The sequence below is a fragment of the Nicotiana tomentosiformis genome, chromosome 9 (genome assembly GCF_000390325.3).
Source record: "Nicotiana tomentosiformis chromosome 9, ASM39032v3, whole genome shotgun sequence".
NCBI classification, from domain to species: domain Eukaryota; kingdom Viridiplantae; phylum Streptophyta; class Magnoliopsida; order Solanales; family Solanaceae; genus Nicotiana; species Nicotiana tomentosiformis.
The window spans coordinates 51,800,258-51,819,771 of record NC_090820.1 but is presented as its reverse complement, the minus strand read 5'-3'; the positions used below and the strand labels follow the sequence as shown (position 1 = coordinate 51,819,771).

The 19,514-nt window shown below is 36.9% G+C and overlaps 1 protein-coding gene and 1 long non-coding RNA gene across 2 annotated transcripts in view; both read left to right on the top strand.

Annotated features, from left to right (window-relative positions):
• LOC108948961 (uncharacterized) overlaps positions 1 to 19,514 on the top strand; it is a 91,494-nt gene that overhangs the window by 54,179 nt on the left and 17,801 nt on the right. The gene's annotated exons all lie outside the window — the stretch shown is intronic.
• On the top strand, positions 6,126 to 9,509 carry LOC138899631 (putative calcium-transporting ATPase 13, plasma membrane-type). Its single transcript, XM_070186269.1, has one exon. It carries the CDS (start codon positions 6,245 to 6,247, stop codon positions 9,347 to 9,349), a length of 3,105 nt encoding a protein of 1,034 aa, XP_070042370.1. The 5' UTR covers positions 6,126 to 6,244; the 3' UTR covers positions 9,350 to 9,509.

Below are 19,514 nucleotides of genomic sequence, written 5' to 3'. Positions count from 1 at the left end.
AAAAGGCTTTTGTATGAATTTTTTCGAATCGAGCCCTTTTCTCATTGGCGGAGCCCCCGAGATTTGATTGACCCTAGCGTTATACATTTCTATTTTTTTGTCATTGGCTTCGACTCGTTTTGTGAGTTCCTCGAGCAATTTAGCAATTTCAGGAGCGGTCCCCGATTCCTTCTCGTTTGATTTCACTACGGCGGGCTCCATTCTGGGGGTGGCTTCTTGAGGAAGCGGATTGGAGTTCGGCCCGCTTTGCATATGAGTTCGGCTCTACAACTGAGCTATCGCTGTTTGTTGGGCTTGTAACATTTCGAAAATCATATGCAAGCTGCCCCCGATTTCCCCCGTGCTGTAGGTGTCTCAGGCTATGGGTCGAGCACCGCCCTGAACGCTTCTTTCTGGTTCAGAACGTTGATTCGCTTCTAGAGCTATTTGTGAATTGATATCCAATGGTACTTCGGCTCAAATTTCGGGTTCTTCGATTCGAGCCTCGTTGCCGTCGTCAAGTGGCCTTCCGGCCCCGAGCGTCAAGTTGTTGGTTTCATCTTGAAGACCGGCTTCGAGGTCAATAGGTAGAGCCATTTTGAAGTTGTAAGCTGGAGTGTACTGTAGATTTATATCAAATAATCACTGTTACCCTTAGCCCCACGGTGGGCACCAAACTGTTTACCCGAAAAATCGGATAACGTTAAATTTTGATATGGTTCTAAAGGTATGCAAATTCCTTTGATACAAAATGACAATACAAGTATTTTTGCTATAAAATGTGAATGATGGACGGGAAGGCTGAACTAAATTTAGAAAAAACAAGCACAGTGAAATCTTAATGTATCTTGGAGGACCTGTGTCTATTGCAGTCTATCTCCCTTTTTATAGTAGAGGGTCACCGTTTTATCTATAACAACATAATAAAATAATACATATAGTGGAGAACCCATGATGGTTTGTCTCTTCCTTGATTCTCGCCAAGATTCTCTTCCTTGGTGCGGTTGTAACGGCTCTTGTCTGCGGGCTTGGCACTGACTCGAACTCGGTATTAGATCGAATCCAGAGTTTTGGTTCGAGCTCGGTTCTACCTTGGGGCATCGATATTCGGGGCCTGTGTCGATCGGTGTTGTCCCGTAGTCCGATTCGGACACGGGCTCGATAATGATATCGAGTTTTACCGTTGATTGGTCTTATAGTTAGAAGCTCGACGTCTTACTTCGGAATTCATTCGAGCTTGTTATGTGGATACCCTTCGATTGAAACGTCATTGTCTTGACCGATCCTTATGACTGGGAATCCGTTTTGACCGTACACAGTCATGTTCAACTGCCGCTGAGAGAAAGTCTCATTCTAGAGAGAGAGTCTTTTAAATTAAGCATATGCTTTGGGCCAAGTTAATATTTGATTTTCTTATCCTACCTTATTCTACTCTAGTAAGATAAAATTACATCACTAACTTTTTACATGAGATATAACATCTATTATATTATTAGTTATACTTTATCTTGATTAGATTGTGCTGTTAAACATTGTCGGCGAAATGAGAATCAAAACATAGAAAAAGGCAGCTTTCCTAAGAAAGAATAAATTCATATTCATACTTAATGGAACTACGTACTTATCGAGCGACTTTGAAATTCATCTCTTTCATGCAAACAGGCCTGGCTCTGCGTTAATTCATACCATACACGGATACACATTGTCGACACGACTAATTTTCATTAATGAGAAAGAACCATGTATCAATTAGTTATCTTAATAGCTAAGTTAATATATACTACTACTACATATCATTAAGTGAATCTTAATATATACAGCAGTAGTTAAGTTAAAAACATACGTTTGGCTAAAACTTAGCTTACTAACATTTCTGTTCCATCAGTCCCATCAAATTAATACAAGGTCATAGTCAAGCAAGAGATCATCGTTTTACCTGCGCTGTTAAATCCAAAACTAGAGAAGAGTTGAGTTGCAGAAGAATAAGCTTCGTAATTTACTCTTTAATGAAATTTTAGGGCTATTCTTAATTTCTTAGGTAAAAAGGAACACGACTTGCACATACACACGCAAACAGTAGGAATTTCGAAGTATAAACTTATTAGGTTTGAAGTATCATGTACTTCAATATTAAAAATAAAAAAGAAGGCAATTACTATACGCGCAAGGCATATATTCGGACGACGTTTTTTAGTGCAGGAAAGTATATAAGAAACTACGAACGAATATTAAAACTTCTTTATATTTCTCTTCTTTCTTATAGATTCTATAAACACATCGGATCCACACAATTTCAGATTTGGTTGGGACGTTTTAAGTAATGAACTTTTCAATAGATAGATCATATAAGCAAGCACTTTATTAGTTTCTTTCTTAAGACCATTTTCAATGATTCGGTTGTTAAGAATGCGAAAAGAAAAGAAAACACAGTTAAAATGATGAAATTGGTTTTCTCTTGGACGGGTCGAAAGAGACTAAAAAAAAAAATCGAATTAGCTACAAAATTCATTGCTAGTTGCTAAAAAGCCCGCATCTAACAATTATTTTTAATAATTTATCATCAATCAACTGTTAAATATGATTAGCGATGGATATTCGCTGTTTAGCGAGATAATTTATCCATTGCTTATTTCTGTTTATTTTGTAGAAATATAACTACTCTCAGGCGATGAAGTTAGAATTTGAAGATTAATTTAACTAACTTTACTATACTAGTATAGCAATACTGTAGGTAAGATCTCAAATTTCACAATTGGAAAAATAGCTTAATCACTTTGGTTTTAAAACTTGTGCACACCTGTTTTAGTTGTCTAACTAGACCGTTGTCTCAAGTTAAATACCCTATTATTTCTTTTATTTTTTATTTTATTTTAAACGTTGAAGTAGGGACCCGGTCTAGGGAAGAGAACGATATGGTAAAGATCAAATCTTGCAGGCTTGCAGCTATAGGACATAGTTGATTTCTAAATAACAAAGCATTAAAATTCTTTTAGAGTGTTTTTATTGTTCTTATATTCTGTGGTGGATCATTGGCCCACAATTTTTTTCGTATATATACGAAATTTTAAACTTATTTATTAGATTTATCTAAGTTTTTCTATTTACAAAAAAATAACTAAACTATTTTATAAAATATATATAAATTTGGTCAAAATCTACAATTTCAATACATATATTTTGTACAGAATCCAGTCAAAAACTACAATTTATATACAATTATATTACCAGTTGTATATATTTTGTATGCCGTTTCTACACCCTATATACAAAATATTTACAATTTGTTTATGTCTTTTTCTTCGAGTTTCAATCTAAATTTCCAACAAAAATCGCATCGAATCTTCACCAAGTTCTTTCAAAATTGAGACATAAACTTCAAATGGTATTCCCAATCATTTGCAATAATACCAAATCCAAACAAATAATAATTTCACAAAATTCAATTTTCGAATTCAAAGTTTCTAAGCTTTCTAATGGTTGTCAATGGAGTTTAAGTTCATGTATACACGATCTAATTCAGTTTAGTTTCGATTATACCGTCAATTAGTTTCAATTTAGTTCCAAGCGCCACTCCTGTAGACAATGTCTTGGTTTATTCATTAAAAAAATCTAGTAACCCATTTTGATGCTTCATGTATGTAATCTATGGCTTTGAAAGAGTTAGAATCATTTTTCTTCACCATTCTTCAAAGCTCCGAGTATGTTCATCTGCAAAAGCCGAATCGAAGAGGAACTGAGAGAGAAATTATATCTATACAGAGAAGAAAAAAAATAAAGAAGAATAAAACCTAAAATGGATAAAATTGGAGTCTAATTTATTATTTTGTATATAAATGATAAATTGTGTATGCTAATGTAATTAAGTAATAACCTCGCAACGATGAGTAAATAAGTTTATAATGTAATGTAGGTATAAATTCCCGCAAGGATTGTTGATATTCTGTGCTATCTTGTGTAGTCTAGAACTTGCCTGTGTGTTAATCAACGCGGAATCATTAAGTTGTGCTAGTCTAGGAGATGCCATAGGCGTTTCTTGCTTGACCATAAAGGTGCTTGTCACTGACAAATAAAATTTTCCCATTGCTAGCCCCTTTGAGCCTATAGACCGTTTCCTTGGCACCCGCATTACAAGTCGTACTCCTACTTTGCTCTTAATGTGAGATTGTTGAACCTTTACCTCCTAAGGCACTTAGTCACTAGAAGAAGTAAGGTGAGAGATTGGGAAATGGCTTTCGAGTGGAACCATGGAAGGGCCCTTAAGGTGCACTAAAATTGTGAATAAAGGTTACTGTCTTAAGAACTTCAATGTATGGAGTGTGTAAAAAAATAAAAAAAATAAAAAAAAAGAGGAATTTTTTTGCAAGAAAGAGCAAACAAAAGTCCAAATAATGTAGAAAGACACAGCTCCTAATCCTTCTCACTCGTGGTAGTGAAACCATAGATGTGCTTGATGGAAAAGAGGGTTATGTTAGTTATGGTGTATGACAAGTGAATAGGTTGAGAAGATATTGCGCTTGAATTGTGAGTGTAGTGTATTAAAGTGCTTAGGAGGGTTAGTTACTATTCCTAAATGTATCATACCCGTCCTTTAGCCTACATTACAATCTTAAAGTCCTAATTGATCCTAAATTTAGCTAGCTTAGATTAGTAGAGATATACACTACGGGCAAGCTTATGGTACTACCACGGGATGCACATGAATTCTTTGCGAGAGTGAGTAAATGTTGTTCAATTGTGTGATGTCCTTAATTTATGTTCAATGACATATTTAAATTTGTGGACTACTTTGATATTCACTCTTTTGCTTGTGGTGAGGGCACTTGATCTCATGACGGATTGGTGATATTGTACACTTTCTTATGTCTGGTGAGTGCGTGAGTTGAGGATGCTTAGTGGTAACGAGTCATCTCTTGAGGTAAGGTCGTTGTGGAGAGGTTGATTGAGTTGATTGAGTTGGTTGAAAAACATTGAGTATACTTGGGCTATTTAAAAACGGGAAGAATGTGAAATTTGTATGTTCATGCTTAATTGCCGACATCGATCATAGTCAAAAGGTAGGGTGTTTGATTGAGTTAATTGTGAGGTCCTCTTTCATAGTGCTAAGTACGTTTTGGGGGTGCTAATATAGTTCCATTGCTCGAGGACGAATAAAAGTCTAAGTATGGGGTGTTGATAATCGGCTTAATATATACATATTTTGATATATATCGCCTCACATTTTGCTCATGTCTCGACGATTTGAGATGTTTAATATGATTATTTGTGCTAATTTTTGGTATTTCTATGTGTAGGAATCATTCAGATACAATTTGGGACGAAAGGCCGCGAATTGGAGCAAAATTGGGACAAAATCGCAATAAGGGAGATTTGAGGGCCACAGCCAGCGCGGGGCGCTGGCTGTGGTGCAATTTACAGAAGCCAAAATGTTTGAGCGCCAGGGCCAGCGCCCCACGCTGCCCTGGATGCTCAAGACGGGAAAGTGTCCTTTTTCGACTAGGACTCGGTTATTTCGACCCTTAGACGCCCCCAACTCATATAAAAGCCAACCTAAACCTATTTTTGAGGGGAGGACGTGATTTAGAGAGAAGAGGGAGGCGCCAAACACTCGGAAGCAAGGATTTGATCAATTCTTCTATCCCTTTCCTAGTATTCATTGAGTTTATGTTTGAAAACATTATTTTTGATTTGTATGAACATGAATGGCTAAGAACCCTATTGTTCTAGGGTCATGGGTATACATGAATGTTGACGTTTGAAGTTTAATTTGACGAAGTTGATTTTATCATATTGGGTTGTTTATTTAATTCTGTTTTTAATTATTTTGCTGAGTAGCTAACAGTGAAATACTATCTACGAATCTAGAGTTGAACTCGAAAGTGAGAACTCTAGATTACATATAGAATTAAATAGAGCAAGTTTTTAAACCCGGGCATCGGGAAAGCTTAGATCGGAAACTTAGAATCTTAGCTTCCAATCAAGAGAAAATAGAAAAGGCTCATATTTCATAATTACTTGGAAAGAAGTTAATATGTTTGTGCAGGGCGGCATGTGGAAACATCCCAAAAGTCAATAAAACAGTCATTCAACTAATTCCGAGGGGCATCGGGTACTATATAATGGAGCTAACTTTGTCAAATCAAATTCCAAACACAGTTCAGCCTTTCCAACATTTGTTCCTTTCTTTTGTGATTTTCTTGATCATCATCCTATAAACACAATAATACCGTCTTTGCCTTATTTGTAGTTAAGGAAAGACAGCCACTCCATGATGTTTCAAGAAAACTTGCATTACCTCTGCATGAACATTGCAATTGAATTGCCAGCAGAAGTTGATGTCTCCAACAAAAAGAAATGGCACTTAGCTTTTGCTACCATCTATTGTTCAAGAGCTTTCAAAAATAAGACCAGCACAAAGGTACTATCACCTGTCCTTGTGCCATCCTACAGTCCAAGAAAAGTCCGCGTATCAACCGATACAATCGCCATTGATGTAGTTCAAGAACATCCTTTATTCTCAGGCATTGATCAGTCAAGTCTAGCTAAGCTTGTCAAAGATAAAAGTGCTGACAAGCTAGCTAATCTTGGAGGTGTACACGGTGTTGCTACTTCTCTCATAAGTGACACAACTAATGGTATAAATGGAGATCTAGAAGACGTTTCACGTAGACATGAAGCTTTTGGAAGCAACACGTATCCTAAGCCACCTACTAAAAGTTTCTTCATCTTTGTCTGGGAATCCTTCAAAGATCCTACCATCGTTATTCTTTTGCTTTGCGCTGCTTTGTCTCTTGGATTTGGAATTAAGGAGCATGGACCAAAAGAAGGATGGTATGATGGAGGGAGTATTTTCGTCGCTGTGTTTCTTGTCATCGCTGTTTCGTCTATTAGCAATTTCAGACAAAACAGACAATTTGATAAGCTATCCAAAGTTAGCAAAAATATTCCAGTAGAAGCTGTTAGAAAGGGGAGGCGCCAACAGATATCTATATTCGAAATTGTGGTAGGAGATGTCATTTGCTTGAAGATTGGAGATCAAGTTCCTGCTGATGGGATTTTGGTAGAAGGTCATTCTTTACAAGTAGATGAATCTAGCATGACAGGTGAAAGTGATCACGTCGAGATTAACCTTAGCCAAAATCCATTCTTGATTTCTGGCACTAAGGTTGTCGATGGCTATGGCATGATGCTTGTGACATCGGTTGGCATGAACACGACCTGGGGTGAAATGATGAGCGAAATTAGCAGCGATTCTAACGAGCAAACACCTCTTCAAGAGCGACTCAACAAGCTTACTTCATCGATAGGTAAAATTGGATTGCTAGTTGCTTTCTTAGTTCTTGTTGTCCTATTGGTACGATACTTTACCGGGAACACACGAGATGAAAATGGGAACAAAGAATTCAACGGGAGCAAGACATCATCGGATGATGTGATCAATGCTGTGGTAGGAATTGTTGCTGCTGCAGTTACAATTGTTGTTGTGGCAATTCCTGAGGGCTTGCCTTTAGCTGTTACACTTACTCTGGCTTATTCGATGAAGAGAATGATGGCAGATCAGGCAATGGTGAGGAAGCTCTCTGCTTGTGAGACCATGGGCTCTGCCACCACAATTTGTACAGACAAAACTGGTACTCTTACATTAAATAAGATGACTGTCACAAAATTTTTCTTAGGCAAAGAGCACGTAAAGGCAAAAAATCAGTCATCAATTTCAGCCAAAGTTCTTGAATTATTCCATCAAGCGGTTGGATTAAACACTACTGGTAGTGTTTTCAAGTCCTCCGATTCAGGTTCAAGCTTTGAATTCTCAGGCAGCCCAACTGAAAAAGCTATTCTTTCATGGGCTGTGCTGGACCTGAATATGGATATGGATCAAGTCAAGAGAAATTTCAACATTCTTCACGTTGAAGCTTTCAATTCAGAGAAAAAGAAGAGTGGGATAATAATCAAGAACATTACTGATGGAACAATTCATGCACATTGGAAAGGTGCTGCTGAAATGATTTCAAGAATGTGCTCCCATTACTACGATGCAGAAGGGAACATAAGAACTCTAGAGAAATCAGATAAGGAAGAATGTGATCAGATAATTGAAGGAATGGCTGCTAGCAGCCTTCGATGTATCGCCTTTGCACACAAGCAATTGCCAAAAACTGGGCAGGAGGATCATGAACAAATACATGGAAGTATTCCAGACAACTCTTTCATTCTTTTGGGCTTCATCGGCCTAAAAGATCCATGTCGACCTTGTGTAAAGCAAGCTGTGGAAGATTGCCAAAATGCTGGTGTGAATATCAAGATGATCACTGGTGACAATGTGTTCACTGCAAAAGCCATAGCCACAGAATGTGGGATTCTTCATCCCAATTCTGAAGTAGATGACGGAGCAGTCATAGAAGGTGAGGAATTTCGCAACTTAACAGATGAAGAACGGATGGAGAGAGTGGAAAAGATTCGCGTAATGGCAAGATCATCCCCTTTTGACAAACATTTAATGGTGCATTGCTTGAGAAAGAAAGGTCATGTGGTCGCGGTCACAGGTGATGGCACGAATGATGCACCAGCTTTAAAGGAAGCTGATATAGGGCTTTCTATGGGGATTCAGGGCACTGAAGTGGCTAAAGAGAGTTCAGATATTGTCATTTTGGACGATAATTTTGCTTCAGTTGTCACTGTTCTGAAATGGGGAATATGTGTCTATAACAACATTCAGAAATTCATCCAATTTCAGCTCACAGTTAATGTGGCCGCACTTGTGATCAATTTTGTAGCAGCTGTTTCAGCTGGTGAGGTACCACTCACAGCAGTGCAGTTGCTATGGGTAAATTTGATCATGGACACATTAGGGGCACTAGCACTTGCAACAGAGAAGCCAACCACGGAACTCATGAAGAAGCTACCAGTCGGTAGGACTGAGCCACTTATCACCAACATTATGTGGAGAAATCTAATGGCTCAGGCCTTGTATCAGATTGTTGTTCTATTGACCTTACAATTCAAAGGAGAATCCATCTTTGGTGTCAACAAGAGGGTAAACGACACTTTGATTTTCAACACGTTTGTTCTTTGCCAAGTGTTCAATGAATTCAATGCGCGAAATCTGGAGAAGAAGAATGTTTTCGAGGGAATACACAAGAACAAGTTGTTTGTGGCAATCATTGGAATAACTTTGGCTCTGCAAGTGGTGATGGTGGAGTTTTTGAAGAAGTTTGCAGATACAGAGAGATTGAATTGGGGGCAATGGGGTATCTGCATTGGTTTGGCAGCTGCATCTTGGCCAATTGGTTGGCTAGTCAAGTGCATAACTGTCCCAGAGAAGCCATTTTTCAGTTATCTCAGGTTGAATTACTTGAAAGCCATGTTTAAGTGAGTAGATTTTGTTGTTTACTCTTTTTTCTTCTTTTTCATAAGATAGTTCCTTGCAGTAGTTTTAATTTGTTAGTATGACTGTAGTTGATTAAATGATTGATTGATATTGCATTCATTTATTACTCACTACTTGTATTTTCATGTGTTAATTTTTAAATAAAGAGTTGTACAGAATTCTTCTACTACATTTACAAGACGACTTAAAAAGTTTATATATGCATACACCTTTCATTACATTCTGGTAGTACAAATATAGTTTAACATAGAAGTCAGTTTGTAAATATGTCTAAAGTTCAATACTTTGTTTATGAGCGGTCACTAATGCTTGCATCATTAGAGTAGGTTGTCTACATCACACCCTTTGAAGTGCGGCCCTTCCCCGACTCAGTATAAACGCGAGATGCCTTGTGCACCGGGCTGCCCTTTTTTTCCAGCAGTTTGTTCATGATTGTAGACACAACATTCCTTTTGAAAATGATAACAAGCTAAAAGTTGTGAAGCTTTGGACTGGGATTTGTAATTTCTATGAACCACATCAAACTAATATGGGGATCTCCAGAATACACAATCTGATATTAAAAGTTGAATTCTATCAAGTTTAAATGTTGGATCCCCTCTGGCTAGACTTGTGTGTCTTAGCCTAGTATTTCTCCCTTGCCTATCCACATTTGCCGCTTAGCTTAAGTCGTGAAGATATTCTACAAATAGTTTTCAGCTCGATCGCAGGGTTCAGAACTAGAAAATGGAGAAGAGATTTTTGTTTCTTACCTGTTACCAGGGGCGGCTCAATAATATTTGTGGCCTAAAGCCAAACTTTAATAGGGGGCCCTAAGATTTTTGTTGTAGCAGAAAACTCATAATTTTATTTGAAATTTATTTTTCTAGCTTTTTGAGATGCGAAATTATTAATAATTTGTTTGTAATCGATTTCTTCTAATAATTCTTTTTCAATTGATAATATAGCTAATCCATTTAATCTATCTTGAGACATTGTTGATCTTAAGTAAGATTTTATTAATTTTAATTTTGAAAAACTTCTTTCCACTGAGGCAACTGTTACAGAAATTGTTAACATTATTCTATAAGCAATATAAGCATTTGGAAAAGAATCAAGTCTTTTTATATGATTAAGTATATCGATTAGATTATCATCTTCTACGTGTATTATTTCCCTTAAAACTTTTAATTCATAAAATAAGTCTAAACCATCAATATCAGAGTTACTATTATGTTTCAAAGAACATCCAAAGTTAAGACAATTTTTATTTAAGTTCTCATGATCTAGAGATCTCAATGTTTTGCCACTAAATAAGAAACCAAAATATTTTCATACGCTTCAAATTGCTCAAATCTACTTTGAAGTGAAAAAATAGCTTGATCTACTATGTATAAGAAGTAATCAACTCTAAAATATTCTTCAAGTGATTTTGTAATTTCATTATCAGCGTTCTCATCAAATTATTTCTTTCTATATATTACACGTTTATTACGAAATTCAGGTTCTATATTCAACTCATATACAATTTCCTTAGCAGAAATCATGGCAGTTGCAAATCCTTCCTCTCTATATTTTTTGAAAAAAGAAATCAAACCCCTAAGTTGATCTATGGCAACATCAGTATGCATATCATTTGATTGTAAATGTTTGCTAACTAAATTAACTGCAAATAGTATATCATACCAAATAGTCATACCCAGTAAAAACTCAAAATTTTCAAACTCATAAGTTGCTAAACAACTAGCTTCGCTTTTATTTTTTGGATCCTCACTAACTTCTACTAATTTCAATAAAGCATTTCTTATTTGTGGAGTTTGAAATCGTATTGCTTTAATACTTTCAATTTGACTTTCCCAACGCGTTTGGGATAATGATTTAAGAGTTAGGTTAGGTACATTATCTTTTAAAATTTTCCATTGCTTAGTAGAAGAAGAAAATATTGAATATATGTGTTGTACTACTCTAAAAAATGATATATCTTTGGTACAAGAATTAGCCATATCACAAAGTACCAAATTTAGATTATGACAACCACATGGTGTATAAAAGGATCTAGAATTTATGTCGAGCAGTCTTTTTTGCACTCCTTGGTATTTTCCCTTCATATTGGATCCATTATCATATCCTTGTCCTCTTAAATTATCAATATCAAGTCCAATACTTTTTATCTCATCTACAATAACTTCAAAAAGACTTTTTCCACTTGTATCGTCAACTTTTAAAAACTCTAAAAAATATTCAGTAATTCTTACTGGAGTTATAGTGATGTCGACACTCCGTAATATAAAAGACATTTGTTCTTGCTGACTTGCATCTGGAGTGCAATCAAGTATGATTGAAAAGTACTTTGTTTCTATAATTTTATTCTTAATTTCACTAGATAATAAATTTATCAATTCATTTTGTATATTATGCCCAAGATAATGATTATGGATTTCATCATGCTTAATCCGGCGAACATGTTCCTGCATGATTGGATCAAATTCTGCAATCATTTCAATTAGACTCAAAAAAATTTCGTTACTTTCTTAATAGATCTTTTCATTTTTTTCCCTAAATGCCAAATTATTTTTTTCAAGAGTTTTTATCACAACAATAATTCTTGATAATACATTTTTCCAGTGCTCTCTATCTCTATTGATTTGTTCTTGAATATCTTTACAAATTGTTTTACTTTTGTACAATATCATTTCTAAATCAATCCATGCACTCATATTAATAATATGCTCTTTTGATGTTTCATGAGCTTTGAGCTTAGCACTTATATTTCTCTAATCATTACTACCATCACTAGCTAATTTACTGCTACAAAAGCTAGAAGTCGTATTAAACAACTTACAACAAAAATAAAATACCTTATCCAAATCTTTAGAGTAAACTAATCATCTTCTTTCATATCTTTCTCCATTAGCCAATTTTTGAATATAATTTGTAGTAGAAAAATGTCTAAAGAATTTATCCTTTGAAAAATCTATGTTAGTAATTTTAATTGGCCCCTTTTTTACTAATAGATATCTCAACTTTGTATCTATACTAGTCCATTGACTAGGATCATATATGTTCCTGATAGTATAATTATCCAACTTATTTAGAACTTCTTATTTTTCTTGAGGATATATGTTAGGTTTCTCGACAATTTCTCCTCCTTCCTCTTCTTCTTGAATTTTATTATTGTCTATCTCAATTATATTAGTGGTTTGTTCATCTATCATAAAATCTTCCACATTTTCTGATTTAGAATTTTTACTATTCGCTACAAATTTATCAAGTGCTCCTTTTTGGGATTGTACTAGAATTTCAATCCTTTTCCTTTTTTGACGTTTTGAACATCCGGATTCATATTTTCTAGTTGACATATTAAAACTCTAATAAATAACTAAAAAGACAATATATACTTACAAAGAAAATATATCCAAAAAAAATTTAAAAGTAGATGCAAATAATAAAATATAGAACGATCAAACCTGATTCAACAAGACAACAAATAGATAATCTGATAAGCTTTTGCTACTTCAAAATTCTTGATATAAGGCCAAAATACTTGAGAGCAAATCAAACAGATAATACTTGTGTAGTTGTGTTCTAGTATTTTATTTTGAGGTAGTAACCGAATGAGATTGGAATTTTGGAATATAGAGTCTAGAGAAGCTTTGCAGAGAGAAAGATTTTTTAAAAAAAGATAAAGATTATTGGGCCCATTTATAATAATAATGGTAGACAAATGACACAATGTTAGGACCAAACACACTCACGCAAGTATACGTGGTCGTCAAATAATAGAGTAGTGAATAGAGTATCGTTCCCACGAGGACTTATGATTAACTTTTGACTAATTCAAACTCAAATAGCTTATCGATTCAAGCGATTTCTTATAAAATAGATAATTGTCTAATTTACTACCTAAAGACTATCAAGTAATGGAATACCAGAAAACAACACAACACTTAAATAGTTTTAAATAACAATCAATGGGAGATAATATTCCAGGGTCACGGGTTATTTAACAATCATGTTGTATTTTTAGCTTAAAATAACTAATTGATTTATCTGGATTGTTGGTTGACAGGGTTGATATTACTCATAAGAATCTGTCGAGCCCTTACTCGCCTATTCAAGCTAACTTAATACCTATATGTCTATGGAATTAAATTTAACAAGAACGCATTTACAATTCCTGTATTGCAACCGAGCAAGGCAATTAGGTATATGTCTATCCCAATTTCAAATCCTTTCCCCGATGCCCGGGTTTAAGAACTTGTTCTATTTAATTTTATATGCAATCTAGAGTTCCCACTTTCAAGTTCAACTCTAGATTCGTAGATAGTATTTCACTGTTAGCTACTCAGCAAAATAACAGTGATTTTCATCTACTATCATTTCTACCGTTGGATGTAGACATTCCCAATCATCTTGAATTGGTGCATTAAGATCACGTTCATCCTCTATTATCATATTGTGCAGTATAATACATGAAGTTATTATATCATGTAACACTTATTTTCTCCAAAAACGTGATGGTCCTACAACAATTGCGACATACCTCCTGCGTAGACATTCGTATTTCATCCACTGTAATTAAATAACGATGCCACATAATAACTAGGCCACCTGAGAGTCCTTGTGCAGGCACTTGGGACATATCAGAGAATTGGAAATCATCTCTAAGGATAGTGTGATCTTGCATGTGAGTTTCAAAAAGAACTACAAGAACTGACCTATAGTTATTTAGAAGAGAGCCAAATTGTCTCCTAAATTTCGCATTCTCTAATCCTCTACAATTACATCCTATGAGACTCATGATGGGTTGTTTTGGGAGATCTGTAATGGGAAGGTCAATCCTCTCTCCCAGGGGAGAGGGGTGTGTTACATGAACCGGATCGGTTACTGGGTTGTTCTGACGAAGTTTTAGAATTATGAACACGGCATATTTCCCAAATTCATGATTTGTAGTTGCCCTGAAGTTGAGGCTGCAAGAGGCTAGGTCTGGAGGGCATTCAAGTATGAATGTTTTTTGCGTACTACTGTTTGAGGTTGTAAAGGTAAATTCCCTTTAGCCACATGAATTTTGTCTTGGTTTCCCTCATTTCCTCCATAATCTGAGCTAGTTCTATGCGGGTCTATTTTTTTAGTGCGTTGGGAGAGGAATGGGGTGTGGGTGGGGGACTGTGCATGGGAGAGAGTTGTTCTTAGGTTCTAGTTGGCGACATTGGGAGGTATGGTGGTGCGAAGGAGCTCATGTGTTGTAACCAGGAGGCATAAATTGTCTTCGCATCATGTGGTGGGTAAAAGGGAAGTAAACCCATCGTCTGGTTCAGGTGGTCGAATGGGGAGGTCATCAGGTAGTTCCACATTGGTGTGTTGGAGGAAGATGGTCTATGGTGATCTATTAGTAGAGGTATTTGCGTCAAGTACCACTGAATTTGTGCATATACCTCCATTCCCAGACAAATTCCCTCGATTACTATCTCCTCTAGATGAGTTGGGTTTTGAACAAAGAGAACTATTTCCTCGTTGTTGATTTCCATTGTAAATACTAGTGTATAACCCTGTAAGCCCATCTCCAGCCATGAATGGAGTGGGAAATCCAGGGGAGGAATTTGTGAGGTGTAAATGAGTGGTATTGTTGGGTTGGGGTGTGGTGGCCCGCTCATTGTTAGACGTGGAAAGTAGAAGTGTTGGTTGCGTTGCATTTAGTTCTATAGGATGGAGTGGTGATATAGAGTTGTTGGAGTAGATTGAATGGGATAGGAGTGGTTGTGGAGGGTCTTGGTCATGATTAATAGATGTATCTAATTTTTGAGTAGAAGATGGTGGTGTAGTGAGTGTTGTAGCTTGAGTAGACTTATAGGTTGTAGAAGGTAGTGCACATGAGCAGAGATGTGTGTGCTTGGTGTAGGAACGCTTTTGATTGGATGAGAGTGATAGGCATGCAAAGAGACGGCGGAGAAATCAGAGGAGATTGAGTGTGTGGATATTGTTTCTGACTGGGTGGCTGAGGTGTCATGTAGGGCAGTGGGTGAATTGCCAAATGGGCCATATTTAAGCCCTATTGGTTGACGTGGTGAAGTAGGGTGGGTTACTAGGTTCGTGTGAATTACTTGAATGATATTGTTAGATTGTTCTAATTTTGTGAAGGTGATATCCATAGCATGTATCTCTAGGGCTAACTGTGTGGGATGGGAAACCTGTGGGTGGGCTGATGATGATGCATCCATTTGCTAGTCTAGCAGAGGTAAAGGGTGTTGGGCCATTGTGGGGAAAGGCAAGATAGTGGTTTGTTGTGGTGGGGTTACATGCCCACTATTGGTTTCGTCGGGGATATGTTCCAGTTCTTTGAGAAAGGAGAAAGAGATTTCAGTAATTAATTGGGTTGGCCCAGTATTTATGTTTGTGTGTAGAGTGGTGTGGGGCCATTGTGGTGTAGTAGAGTTAAAAGGATTACCTATGATTACCTGTTGTTCTGACGTGGTTGTCTCCTTCCCCTGAATTATTGTTGGGCGGTGTGTTGTTGAGGGAACTCGTGGAAGGTCTGGTGGTTGTCTTCCATTGCTGCTGTCACGCCCCAAACTCTAGGAGCGCAATCGGCACTCAACCGAGTGAACCCAGTCGAGCAAGCCTATTAGATTTTCTTCTACCCAAACTCATCCATGTATAAAGAGGAGATGCACTCCATTAATCAAACACTGAAAATATTTCAATAACAACTCCCATTTTATTCCATTAGCAGCTTCGTTTATAATTTTCAAATTATTACAAGTTTTTTAATATAATGAAAAATATGTTTGTAAAATACCAACATTTCTAATTCAATTCCCAACATTCGATTACTACCCACAACCTGTCTACAGAGCCTCTAAGTATAACACAAGAGTAGTATGGAAGTGCCGGCAACAAAGCCCTAGCTATACCTCAAAACACAATGTACAACTCAAATGACACCAGTCCCGGAATAGAGTAGGGCTCACCAAAACCTGCTGAATAGAGAGTGACTGCTAACGAGTACCAAAGCTGCCTGCTGATAAACTACCTGCATCCATTGAAGATGCAGCGCCCCCGACAAAAGGGACATTAGTAAATATAGAATAGTACTAGTATGTAAAGCTAACTGTCGTCTTTCAAAATAGAATGCCAATATAAGAAATGGAAAATCATAGAAGTAGCAAGTCACAACCAACAATATCCATATGCCTAGTTAAAACATAACAATTTTTAAAATACGAAATTAATATATATTTTTGGTTAGGAGATCTTTAGCACCAAAATACTATCATTCACAGTACCAATATTCACAATACCAATACCACCGTACTTTTAGCACGGAGTCCGATCACGACCCGATCGGCTAGGCCATCTTATTTGAAGACATCAACCACAATCACAATCTCAAGCACAATCACACTCTCTATGCAAATATACCACCATGAATCTAGCACGGATTCCGATCATGACCCGATCGGTTAGGCCGTCTTATTTGAAGACATCAACCAAAATTACAATTTCAATTACAATTTCCAGCATGATCACCACCATATGTGCTGCATGGCGTCCAATCACGACTCGATCGGCTAGGCTGTCTCATGTGAGACATCATCGTTTTCTATCATCAATCTCATCCCAAATAAGGGGAATAACTTTGTCATATCAATCTCATCCCAATTAAGGGGGAAAACATTTTTGATTTGCATACAAATAAAACATAAATACAGATTTCATTTACCTCATGACCTTTCACATCGTATATAGCTTCACTGGTACTTTTAACCACTTAAAACATCATTATTTCATTGGCTCTTCTTCCCTTTCATGGATCATCATCATAAACATCAATAAATAGAATATTCTAGAAATCACAACTTTAGGTTCATTAGTAATGAAGGCTTTAAACACAATGTATTTCTTTCCAAGAAATAGAGTAAAATGATTGGCAATTGAAGCACAAGTAACACATCATTTATTCTTGAAATACTTTTTCCCAAAAAAGGCAATACACAATTTCAACTCACGAATATGTAAAAACGCAAAACACATCGAAACTACTTACAAAGCATAGAATTAGCTAAAACAACCACACATGGGCATCAATTGAGTTCATAAGCTTTTAGGTAATTCTATTTTTTAAGTCAATTTTAGAATAGTTGAATCAAGGCTCATTTCATGACCTTTTTCACATCATTTCATTTCATTGGCACCATTAGCCACAAGTAAAACTTTCATTCTTGGCACAGTGCCACACTTTATAAGTATTTTCCAGTACGGCAGTACCCTCATCATTTCATGATAATTCAATCATTTCCATTTTCTGATATAATACAATTATGGCCAAGCTGGTATCCAATACTGTAGTTAGCTTTAAACAAAGACCACTGCTCAAGTCAGGAACAAAAAGACAAGCATGCAAAAACAAAGATCTTTAGTGACCTTAACTTTCATTGCAACTTCCAAAGGTATATCACTCCTCACTCTTATCATCCTGTCTGTACGGTACACGGTGCAGACACGGTTTAATTTTGACTATGAACTTCGTACTATATAATCGGATTTTCGATGCAGCAAAAGAATCCATTTTTTCCTCTTCAAAAATATACATTTCAAGAATATTTTAAGCTCACCAGATTCTCAAACTAGAAACAACATCTTCAGTCACCCATTTGGATATTATACCAAAATCATGTGTGACATCTTGCAAGTGCAGTTATCAGTACCTACTTTACGCTCCCCCGCCAGGAAGAGATGGCACTGGGCCTTTAAAATTCTCTATACTGCCAGAGCATTGCTATCTTCTGCCAAGAAGATTGTTGCTGAAAACAAGACTGAGCTCTTGAGCAACTTTTCACGCTCTCGATCTTATACAGCAGTTGATATCGAACCAGAATGTTTTTCGAACATCAGCAAGCCGACCTTGGCAAAACTCGTTCGATTGAGAGACGTGGAAAAGCTCGATCAGCTTGATGGGGTAGAAGGATTGCTTTCTACTCTCAAAGCAAATCCTGAAAAGGGAATACTAGGTGATGGTAAGGACATTGCTTCCCGACGCAAACATTTTGGGACCAATACATTTAAGAAGCCACCAATAAATCTATTGCAAATGCTGTTGAAGAGCCTCAAAGATCCCAACACCATCATTGTACTACTATATGCTGTTCTATCCCTTGGTTTTGGCGTCAAAAAGCAGGGGCTGAAAGGATGCTTTGATGGGGGAAGCATATTAGTTGCCTTGTTTCTTGTCATCAGTCTCTCAGCTTCTTGTAACTATTGGCATAAACGGCAACTTTATGAACTTTGGAGGCCTATTGAAGCTGTCCCAATTCTTGTCATTAGAAACGGAAGGACACGCGTATCTCATTATCTGCTGCAGTTGTCGGAGATGTCATTCGCTTGAGAGCTGGAGATCGGGTGCCTGCTGATGGGCTCTACATAGATCAAAATTCCCTGCAAATTGATGAATCAACCATAACAAGGAAAAATGACCATGTGGAGGTCAACAATAGAAGCGACCTGTTCTTGCTATCCGGTAGCAAAGTCTTGAAGGGTAATGGTCGAATGCTTGTCACAGCAGTAGGCATGAATACAGCATTGGCAGAAATCATAACTCCAACTTGCTTCAATCATGATCATAAATCACCTTTGCAAAAGAAATTGCACAAATTGACTTCACATATAGCAAAGGTTGGTCTGGCATTCAGTTCATTTGTTCTCATAGTGCTGTTGGTCCGCTATTTCTCAGGGAATATGCGAAACAATGGCAGAAAGTTGTTCATCGGAGGTAAGACGAGCATACAAGATGTATGGAAAGCCGTTATTGGAATTCTAGCAACTCCAGTTGCAATTTCATCGGGAGCCATTCCAGAAGGATTGACACTAGCTTGTGCGTTAACTATAGCTTACTCAACCAAGAAGATGATCGCTGATCAGGCACTTGTCAGAAGTCTTTCAGCTTGTGAAGCAATGGCCTCCGCAACAGTGATTTGTACGAATAAGGAAGGCGTACTGACTGAAAGTTCTCTGCAGGTCAGCCAATTTTGGCTAGGCCAAAAATATATTGGAAGAGGTACTTTCTCCTCATTCGCACCAGAAATTCTTGATCTGCTTCAGGAGGGAATGGCTCTGAACAATACCAAGAGCCAACCAGGAACTTCATTTGAACACATTGAGGAGCAAATTCAAAATG